Source organism: Lampetra fluviatilis, chromosome 51 (assembly GCF_964198595.1).
Source record: "Lampetra fluviatilis chromosome 51, kcLamFluv1.1, whole genome shotgun sequence".
NCBI classification, from domain to species: Eukaryota; Metazoa; Chordata; class Hyperoartia; order Petromyzontiformes; family Petromyzontidae; genus Lampetra; species Lampetra fluviatilis.
This window is the reverse complement of record NC_136325.1, coordinates 8,514,919-8,526,220: the sequence shown is the minus strand read 5'-3', so window position 1 is coordinate 8,526,220 and position 11,302 is coordinate 8,514,919. Positions and strand designations below refer to the sequence as shown.

The 11,302-nt window shown below is 49.3% G+C and overlaps 1 protein-coding gene across 1 annotated transcript; it reads right to left on the bottom strand.

Annotated features, from left to right (window-relative positions):
• Positions 1-2,732: 2,732 nt before the first annotated feature.
• On the bottom strand, positions 2,733-8,167 carry LOC144948916 (stress-associated endoplasmic reticulum protein 2). The gene is made up of 3 exons (XM_078878634.1): positions 8,001-8,167; positions 4,891-4,963; positions 2,733-3,347 (listed from the first exon to the last, which is right to left on the bottom strand). Exons 1-3 carry the CDS (start codon positions 8,082-8,084, stop codon positions 3,307-3,309), a joined length of 198 nt encoding a protein of 65 aa, XP_078734760.1. The 5' UTR covers positions 8,085-8,167; the 3' UTR covers positions 2,733-3,306.
• Between the last annotated feature and the right edge of the window lie 3,135 nt (positions 8,168-11,302).

Sequence of the window (11,302 nt, the reverse complement as noted above, 5' to 3'; positions counted from 1 at the left end):
AATCGTTCTTGTGCTGCACTCACAGTGACGTTATCGCGGTGGCGAGGCTGTAATTGATGAGGTTATTATACCGGTAGGAACCTGGTTACACCAGCCCACAGGGGATTATTGTGTCCGTCCGTCGTGCATCCAAAAATGGGAGGGGTGGGGAGGGGCTGGGTGGGGAGGGTGGGGCTGGGTGGGGTGGGTGGGGAGGGTGGGGCTGGGTGGGGAGGGTGGGGCTGGGTGGGGAGGGTGGGTGGGAGGGGTGGGGCTGGGTGGGGAGGGGCTGGTCACCCCGTGGTGCCCTTATAAAACTCAACGTTTAACCTACTCACGCCGACTTGTGCCCGCCCTCACAGTCGGGCATATATGCGGAATACACCACGCCGCCGTTGACCCTGGCCATTGACCGAGCAACCCAACGTTCCTACCAGCTCCCTCCGCAAGAATGTGTTTTTTTCATACTTTGATACTGGCAAAAAATGCCCCATTTTGTAGCTGCTCACCCCGAGCTGTTGACATGCTCTGATGGTGGCATTATCATTGTGCAGTTCGCCGTTTGGTGTTCTCTGGTCTGACGCTGGTTTCAAGTTTCATTTCAAGTTTCATTTATTAGGTATAGCCCTGTGAGCCATGCGGCTCTTAAGTCGGGTGCAGCCGCAACAAACAAACTAAGATAAGAGACTAGACCCAAAAGAAGGTTATCTCTGGTGTAGACAAAGCAGTTGCAAAGGCAATGCATATCCCATTCGAGTTACATAATTATTAAAGACTGCGTCATATATTATCTGATATTTGTTTGCATTTTCACAAGTACGTGTGGTTAATGCAGACATGATTCCTTTCAAAATGTATCTATTTGGTGTTTGAACATCTTAACAGCTGTTTTATTGCCAGAAAGGGTAAAACCTTTTCTTATTTATTCATACTGAGATTATTATTACAGTCTAACCTCGGCGAGTCTAAACAAAATCTATTTTCAGGCGAGGCCTTGCCCAGTTTTCGCAGTACGAGGGGAGGGCGACAATTTAGACAAAATATTTTTTTGTTAAAATTCGCGGCGCCGGCTCCACGCATGGCCTCCACTTCGTGGCATCTTCAATGTCAACTGTGAAGCAGACAGCACGCGGTATTGTTTTGTTTTTACTTTTAAAGCACCAGCACACTTGACCAGGGTGGCCACAGGGCATCGAAACGCAACAGAGCCCTCTGCAACAAGCGGCAAGGGACGCCGCCCCACGGGGTGACGACAGTTGCCCCAACACAGCGTGCCGTGACGAGCCTGTGATGTCCACTCCCCACAGCGAGGTTCAGAGCCTCGTGCTCAAGAGGTTGAACTATGTTCTTGGTTCATCTTCTTGGTTCTTTCGGTAAAGTCACGTAGAAGGAAAATAATAAAATAATAAAAATAAAGCATAATAAAATAATTCTCACGACGTTACGGCCACAACGCAAGCAGCCGTCTTCAGGTGGAGAACAGTGACTTTACCGAAAGAACCAAGAAGATGAATCCCTGCATGAATCCCTGCAGTCACGAAAGCTTTAAATCGAAATTTATGTTCTTGGTTCTTTCGGTAAAGTCACGTAGAAGGTAAATAATACAAATGTTTTATTTTTATGATTTTTATTGGCTACCACATTCAGAAAAGCCCCTCCCCCCCAACTTGTATTTAAGAGCTTGTCTCTTGGAATTTTGCCTCACTTGAGACAATAAATTTAGCTGTGACGGTCCCACCTGATGACGGAGACTTGTGTTGCCTCTGAAACGTCGTGATTTATAATTTTATTTATATTTATTTTTACCTACGTGACTTTACCGAAAACAACCTAAGAGTATGAATCCTTGCAGTCACGAAAGCTTCAAATCTAGAATTATTTTTAAGTTATTATTTCCCTTCTACGTGACTTTACCGAAAGAACCAGTCACGAAAGCTTTAAATCGAAAGGTTGAACTGTTCATTTTTTCTTTTTACCAGGTACGGTCCCATTGAGCTGTGTAGATCTTTTTTCAGAAGCGACCAGGCGATCGCAAACGACAACTCAGCGAAGTGGCTTATCGTGCAGGCATTTATGGCAAATTCACTCTTAAACGCGTGTTTCTCATCGTGGATCGTGGAGGGGAAGACCGGAGGACCCGGAGAAAAATCCACACGACCATAGGGGAGAGAGACACCGCAAACTCCGTATACAGTCGGCGTCAGGGTCGGGATGGAACCCACAACTTTCTGTATACCGGGCGAGGGAGTTAACATCTCCTAGCCACGGGGCACCCCAGGTTACGCAACATAGCACGTGCGTTGTGACGAAACTTCTTGAGGGCCCAAAGGTAAATTTGGCGTCAAATTCTTCAACCTACCTGCGAGCCAAACCCATAATTGGCACACTAATCGCTTTCACACGCGTCGTATTAAATGCTTGGCTGTGCCGGGTGGCGGCGAGTCTTGACGCAAATATGGCCAGATCATGCGTCGTTGACAAACCAGGTGCGGCTCCAGCTCCTCTCAGATATAGGGGGGGGGAAGGCACTTCACCGCACGTAGCTAATCGGAGGTGCGGAGGGAGAACAAACTTTGAGTCGCCGCTTGAGAGAGAACCTGGGTGTGTGGGCCAAAGGGACATTTGGTGGTGCATGGCCCCCACCATGGCCCCCCCCGACCAGGCCCCCCCCCCCCACCACCAGGGCCCCCACGAGCGGTTGCACCGGGGCCAAAACCCAAACATCAATGACGACTCAAGGACGGGGGGGGATGCACAATCATGGAATGTTTTTAATGCGTAGATTTTGATCCTTCGACTGACACGTGCACAGTTCTGTCAACAGCGACACCGAGCGTCGGTAATTTACGCAGAACGCGTGCGTGCGTGGGCGGGTGGGTGGTGGAGGGTAGGTGCCCCCCCCCAACCCCACCCCCCCTCCATCCTATTAGATTAACAGACACTTGACGATTAATTAAGAGAACGACACGCGATGGCCACGGAGTTTAGACGAAGGCCGTGGCGTGAATCGGAGTCGGCTGTCGGGATGAGAACTCGTAACCGCGAGAGAGGTGGTGGTGGTGGTTGCAACGACATCCTGGGTGCAAGAATCGATGCGGCGTGCGAGTGTGCGCGTGTTTGTGCGTGTACAAGTATGTACATGGGTGTGTGCGCGTGCGTACACGTATGTACCTAGCTTGGCACATGCGTTGTGGTGACGTCACCGCCACCTAGTGGCTAAATGGTGGTTGTGGTACAAGTACATTGCTATGGGTGTGTGTGTGTACAAGTGTGTACAAGTGTGTGTCTGTGCGTGCATCTTGAGAGTCGTGGTTGCGTGCCTCTTCCTCACCCTCCAACTCGGATGCTCTGGATAATCTGGAAAATGGCTGCACAGAAAACGAACACCAAACCAGACACAGACGTTCAGTCCACAGGCACCATCGCATGCAAACGTCACACAGACGGACACGGCATACAGACTCGCAGCATTGAAGCCCCAACCGCCCACCCACCGCCCCTAACCTTCGCCCCCCACACCCAAGAGCCTCTACAGACTCGCGGCAAGTGCTGTTCGCAACAGAAAACATTGATATTCTTTGAGTCTTTCGGTAAAGTCACGTATATAGGTTCAAATGAATACAAATAAAATAAGAAAAAAACGACGTTTCGATCGCAACACAAGCGGTCGTCCGCCTGATGACGACCGCTTGTGTTGCGATCGAAACGTCGTAGTTTTTTGTAATTCTCCTTGAACCGATCTAAGTGATTTTACCGAAATACCCAAAGAATATGAATTCCTGCAGTTATGAAAACTTTAAGTCAAGAGAAAAAAATGTAACCTGTTGTTCTGTTTAAGGCTCATTCAATCTAGATGGGGGGGTGGGGGGGGAGGGTGCGGTGAGCCCAGGACAGGTTCAGACATCACTTGCCCCTGAATGGGGTGGGTGGACTGCGGGGGTTGTAGAGACAGGAGACCAACAAGGGGTAGGAGGCCTGCACTTCTGTACGGCCGCAGGGCATTAGGATTGTATGGCTTTAAGTCACGATTGCCACACGCATATAAATATGTATAAGAGACCCGTATGTCTGAATGTATGACCATGTATGCAAGCCTGTATGTGTGAAAGGTTGTACTTGTGCAAGGTTGTTTGTATGTCTGCAGGGCTGCATGTGTGCGATTCTATGCAAGGCTGCCTTGTACGTCTATAAGGGTGTTTGTGTTCCGCAACAACGGAGGGAAGAGGAGCGACGCTCACAACAACGAGCGGAGCGCTGGGCGGCTAAAACGCAGCAAGTTGGCAAAGTGGCGGCCACTGGTGGTGCATTCGCCAGCCATGTCAGTGAACCCATGGCACCTGGGTCTGTCCCGTGACCTCCTGCCAGTGAGCCTTCGACACTTCACGTGGCCTTAACGTGCACATAGCCTGGTACAAGCGCTGTGGTGACGTTACCTCCACTTCGTCACGAATGGCGGTTGTTGTTGTTCTTGTACGTCAGGATACGTCTGTGTGTTTCTTTGCAAGGTTGTATTGTACGTCTATAGGGGCGTATTGCATGTAGGCGCTGTACGTCTGCGCAGTTGAATTGTCTGTGTGACTGTCTGTATGGCGAGATGTCTGTGACGCTGTGCTGCCAGTGTGATGGTATGCCTATGGGACTATGCTTGTGAGATATTGTATGCACGAACGGATGCAGCATCTGCAGAGACGAATCTCGTGACCTCCTGCCAGCGAGCCGTCGACATTCCACGCGGCCTCAAAAGTGCACCTAGCCTGGCGCAAACGCCTTGGGTGACAACCGCCGCCACTCTCGGTCGCGAATGGCGGTTGTTATTGTTATTGTCTGTACACCGGTGAGACTGTTTTGTACGGAGGGTTGTCGAGATCTCGAGTCTGTAGTGGACGGCTACACGCCGGCCTCGGCACTCACCCGAGCCACACACCACGAACACGAACAGCGCCAGCAACCAGGGCCCCACCGGGTACCGCTCATCCTGGGTTTTCTGTGGGACGCACACGCACACGGGACACACGCAATGTACACACACGCGCACACGTGGACACAAGCACGTGCAAAGACAGATCCCCCCCCCCCGCATTGGCTTAACAGGCGGGTGGTGTAAAAGCGCCATGCTTGGCTACCTTTGTCTCACCCTAGCGATGTTCACGCACCGAGCATTGACTCAAGGCTGAGCGGACCTAGAGTAGGCCCAGGGCCAGTTCAGATATTTTCCGCTGACGTTGAACTTTCATTGCCGGCTTTTTGGTGCTAACCACTACATGACCGCACCCCACACAAACGCACGTTCACACCAGCGTGTATATATATATGAAGACAGGGGAGCATAGAAGTGCAGGACAACAACGGACGATGCTGCCCACCGCCCTCTGCCTCCAACAACAATTTAGCAGCACTGCAACAGCCGATCGGGATGGTGGATGGGCACCCGTCAAAGTACTAACCAGGCTCAGTTTCTGACGAGATAAGACACATTCCTTGCGACACATTGGGGCAGACGCGTACACACACGTACGGACACGAACGTACGTGTATACAACACATTCCTGCGGAGGGAACTGGTAGGAACGTTGGGTTGCTCGGTCAATGGCCAGGGTCAACGGCGGCGTGGTGTATTCCACAAATGTGCCCGACTGTGAGGGCGGGCACAAGCCGGCGTGAGTAGGTTAAACGTTGAGTTTTATAAGGACACCACCGGGTGACCAGCCCCTCCCCACCCCCCACCCAGCCCCTCCCCAACCAGCCCCTCCCCTCCCCACCAAGCCCCTCCCCACCCAGGCCCTCCCTGCACGACGGACGGACACAATAGTCCCCTGTGGGCTGGTGTAACCAGGAGGTTACTACCAGTAAAACACAAGCGTATAGGCATTCACATAAAATGACAAACACGCATACACGTGAAGACACACACGTGGACACCCACGGTTACGGACAATACGCATGTAAACATATGCTAATGTGGACAACCATACACGCATTTGTCAACACAGGTGTATGCTGTACTTACAGCACAAGAACACAAACACACGTAGAAACAGGTGCGCATATTCACACGCACATAACAAAAACCCCCGTATAGCCTTCACATACTTTTGGGGCGAGTGCTGTTAGCAAGTAGCAGCTACGAACGCCGGTACAGCACATGAAGGGGTGGGTGGCCAGCACCACGCCCGGCCGCCTTTGTCTCCCCAGTTACGAAATAAGGATCCATACTCTTTGGTTCGTTCGGTAAAGTCACGTAGGTGAAAATAAAAATAACAATAATAATAAAATGCTACTCTAGCGATTGCTTTATCGCTGTGGTTATCCCCACCTGATGACGGACGCTTGTGTTGCGCCCGAAACGTCGTGATTTAATTTAGTTATTTTTATTTGAATTATTATTATTTTTATAATATTCTTTATTTTCACCTACGTGATTTTACCGAAAGAACCAAAAAGTTTGAAGTAAACCAGCTGAGGTCTTCTTTTCACACGTAAACACACACACACGCCACGTGGACACACAACAACAACAACCTCCATTGGCCACTAAGTGGCGGTGACGTCCTCACGGTGCCCGTGCCAGGCTATGTGCACTTTGATACTATCACGTGAAGTGTCGAAGGCTCTCTGCTGGCAGGAGGTCACGGGACAGACCCCAGGTGCCATGGGTTGACTGACTGAGCTGACTGGCAGATGCACCAACACAAAAACAAAGATCCCCCGTACAGCCTTAGCAGGCTTTTGGGACAAGTGCTGTTTGCGAGCACCTATGAAGGTCGGCTCGGGAGTGGCCAGGACTACGCTCGGCCGCCTTTGTCTCCCCAGTGGCGATGTTTACACACCGCAGCAGGTACTCATTTGAGGCTGAGTCGACTTAATCGTCCGTGAGCGGGAATCGAACTCGGGCCACCTCTCCCCACCAACACAACAACACACACAACACACACACACGTGCACAGAGGTTTAGTGTATACACACTTGTGCCTAAATCAATAAACATATGGTGATACGTGTACACACACACACACGGTTAAACTCGTACAGACACGTGCACAAAACATGAGCAGGCATACGTACACACTTTGAACCTCTTTCGCACCGTACGTAGGTGCACACACGCGAATTGACAAGCACAAAACGTGCGTACGCACACGTGGATCCGCACAGCAGCAACGAGTAATATCGTGTCCTCCATTCGAATACAAGTCACGTCCCGACGGCTCCTGTGCCAGGCTGGGTGCACTCTGAGGCTCACCACGTTAACGTGGCAGGTCACGAGAACCAAGTGTTAAGAGTCTAACAGACGTTACTACACACACGTACATACACAATGTACACACACAATGTACACACACATACAAAATATACACACACAATGTACACACACATACAAAATGTACATACACAATGTACACACACAATATACACACACAATGTACATACACAATGAACACGTACATACACAATGTACACACACACATACACAATGTACACACACAGACGTGTACACACACAGACGTGTACACGCAGACACGTACACGCAGACACGTACACGCAGACGTGTACACACAGACACGTACACACAGACACGTACACACACAGACACGTACACACACAAACACGTACACACACAGACACGTACACACAGACACGTGTACACACACAGACACGTGTACACACACAGATACGTGTACACAGACGCGTACACAGACGCGTACAGACACGTACAAACACGTACACACACAGACACGTACACACACAGACGTGTACACACACAGACACGTACACAGACACACAGACACGTACACAGACACGTACACAGCCACACACAGATACGTACACACACGTACACACACAGACACGTACACAGACACACACACAGACACGTACACAGACACACACACAAGAGGTAAACATCGTCCACGTCAACACAGGCGCCACCGCCGCCATGGCTCCGACCCCGTCTCTCCACCCCCACCCCCCGCTCCATCTCCCCGGGCCCCGGTCCCTCGTGAAAGAGGGTCTCGGCTTCTCACCGACGACTTGGCCACGTTGCCCCGCTGCGTGATGTTCTTGCTGTGCTTCTCGCTCGCCACCCGCATGCGCTGCTTCGCCACCATCCTTGACTCTTTGCTGAGGCCGGAGCGGTGAACGGCTGATGCTGATGGTGATGATGGCGGCTGGGCAGATCGTGGGGGGAGGGGGGTAGGAATCGATTCCCTCGCGCGGGAGTCGATGTGATGCGATTCGTATAGATTCGATTCGAGATGGGTTTTTAGATTCAAATCTAGAATGGGTTTAAAATTTTTTGTTTAAGTGTGCACTCAGGTAGAACTGAGTTTCTCACGGGCTAGTCCATGAGCGGTTCACGTGTGTGTTGTTAGAACGACCGCTTGTTGTGACTTAATCTAACACGTAGGGTTTGCACAGATTTTATTTTGGAGGGTGGAAGGAAAACTGGTACCCCAGGCCCATATGAAATGTCTACCACTGAGCGCTCAAGGGCTGTTCACGGGAGATGGCCACCAATGGCTCAATGTGGCTCAATTTGATCGGGAAGCCTCTCAACTTTAATTAAAAACGCAATTGCATCCTTTATCAGAATCGTAAAGCAGTCGATTCCATACCGATTCGACGATTCCGACGAATCGACACGCGCGTGGGCGGTCCCAGCTTCGGGGGGGTTGGAGCCCCGCCCCCGCCGAGAGGGGGGAGGGGCTGTGGGGGGGGAGAGAGGGGGGAGGGGCCGCCACGCATGCACTGAGGGGGGTGGGGGCACCCGCGAGGAAGTCACGTGATCACCAAGCCCCTCCGGGCACGTTGCCAAGAGGCACGTGGTGAGGGCATCGACCAGAAGCCAAGTCCCCCACCCCCCCTCCACCACCCGTGTAGCCTTGCCAGACTGTTGGGGCAAGTGCTGTTAGCGAGCACCTATTGAGGCCTGGCACGGCACACTGGGGGAGTGAGTGGTCAACACCAATCCCGGCCGCCTTTGTCTCCCCGCCCCGCCTCCCCCCCCAGTGCTGTTTACGCACCTCACCAGGTACTTATTTGAGGCTGAGTCCACCTTAAGGGAGGTCCGGTTAAAATATTCGCAACTTATGGTTGCGCTTGTGAGCGGGAATCGAACTCCGTAGCGGAGTGCGCTAACCACTGCCCCACCGCTCCCCCCACCACTATCACACACATACCCAACATAATGGAGAGGTATGTTGAACTTCTGTCGCACCGTAGGCAGCCAGCCGTGCTAATCGTAGGATTTTGCGTATCTTTGTAACTTGTTAAACCGCCCTTACTGGACATATGTGAAAAAAAAGAGCTAATCGGATTCCTCCTGTAGTCTAAAAACAAATTCTGATTTAATATATATAGCGCAGCATTCACAAATGTTATGTAAAATAAGACATTTCAATCGTGATTTATTTATAATTTAAAGAAACCCCGCTACGACGAAAAGGTAGATTACGATGACGTCATGTCAACCTTTTCCTTTCAATTACGTCACGATGTGTGGCTCATCAAGAGTGCGCTGCGGTGACATCGCGTTTCGCGCGTGACGCCACTACCGGGTGGATCTTGCTGATGACGTCATGTTCACGGAGTGACGGGCACGTAACGACGAGGGGTGACGTCACGATAAAGAATACATAATTTTTTAAAATATATATTCTAGATTTGAAGCTTTTGTGACTGTTTTTTCGGTAAAGTCACGTAGGTAAAATAAAAATATAAAATAATAGAAATAATAATAGAAATAAAATAATAGATTTTTATTTTTACCTACGTAACTTTACCAAAAAAACCTAAGAGTAAAAAGATATATATTCTTGGTTCTTTCGGTAAAGTCACGTAGATAGCAAATAAAAATAATAAATGTAAAATAATAAAAGCAAAACACCCACGACGTTTCGATCGCAACACAATCGGTCTTCATCAGGCAGAGATAAAAGATGGGTCAAACCTCCAAATGGAACTGCTTCTAAGGGCTTCCAATGTCAGCAACATTCATTCAATAGGGGCGAAGAAGCAGAATTTGTGTTGTTAATGTCTACATAGAGCCCTTGTGCTTGATTGACACTTTCCTATCAGTTTTTAAACGTCGCCTATCGCAGTTATATTTTCGTTTCCGTTTAGAAGGCCAGAGTATTACACGTTTTATAAAAATGCATTTATCGTACATGTCAACCCCTTATCAGTGCCTACCTTATTGCAGACCAATTCAGACCATATTGCTCACCCGGTGCCGTTTTGAATCTCAACGTTCACCCTACAGAATCCCATCACAAGGGACAAACACAAACAAATAGGCATTTTTATTGTCCATAGCGAAACGGCTGTACGCCGTATGGACCTGAAAACCGTGTGGGTTGACAGCTATGATTTATTTTTCGATTTAAAGCTTTCGTGACTGCAGGGATTCATCTTCTTGGTTCTTTCGGTAAAGTCATGTAGAATTGAAATAATACAATAATAAAAATAAAACATAATAAAATAATTCTCACGACGTTTCGGCCACAACGCAAGTAGCCATCCTCAGGTGGAGAGCAGGTCTGTCGAGGAGACAGAGTCTGACTCTTGGTTCTTTCGGTAAAGTCACGTGACTTTACCGAAATAACCAAAGAGTATGGATACATTCATATATTTATGCGATCTAACCCCCCCCCCCCCCCCCACAAAAAAAGATCTGTATTATGAATCGAATTATTTATTCAATTACACTGGTCAACACACTTTTTCTGGCATAAGGTATTCCAACGGTTTTCAGAAATCAGAAAGGGTTTTATTCGCCATGAAAGTTCGCACAGACAAGGAATTTACTTTGGCCAGAAGGTGCATACATTCAACATATAGGAATCTTAAATCTTAAATAGGTGGTTTACAAGTCTAACTATACTAAGGGTACAAGTATAACTAATACTATGGAGCTAAAGTATGTAAAAATTGAATAAAATAAAATCTAAAATATACAATAGCTATAATATACAATATAAAATTACAAAAATGCAAATAGGGTAACATAGTGCAAATTTGGCAGGGTGTCATTGTGCAGATATAGTGTTAAAGTCAGTTTGAGCATTAAAGTCAGTTTGAGCCCCTGGCCTTGTTGAAGAGGCCAACAGCGGATGGCAAGAAACTGTGTTTGTGGCGTGAGGTTTTGGTCCTGATGGACCGCAGCCTTCTGCCGGAGGGGAGTAGCTGGAACAGAAAGTGTCCAGGGTGGGAGGAGTCGGCCACAATCTTCTTCGCTCGCCTCAGGGTCCTCGAGGTGTACAGGTCCTCAAGGGTTGGTAGATTGCAGCCAATCACCTTCTCAGCTATGCGGATGATACGCTGCAGT

Bases quoted from the DNA above. Each gene is read 5' to 3' on its own strand.
- LOC144948916 (XM_078878634.1), bottom strand. From the start codon at position 8,084: ATGGTGGCGAAGCAGCGCATGCGGGTGGCGAGCGAGAAGCACAGCAAG. The intron at 4,964-8,000 runs GTGAGAAGCCGA...TGCGTCCCACAG, and splicing joins GCAACGTGGCCAAGTCGTCG to AAAACCCAGGATGAGCGGTA. The intron at 3,348-4,890 runs GTGAGTGCCGAG...TTTTCTGTGCAG, and splicing joins GTTCGTGGTGTGTGGCTCGG to CCATTTTCCAGATTATCCAG.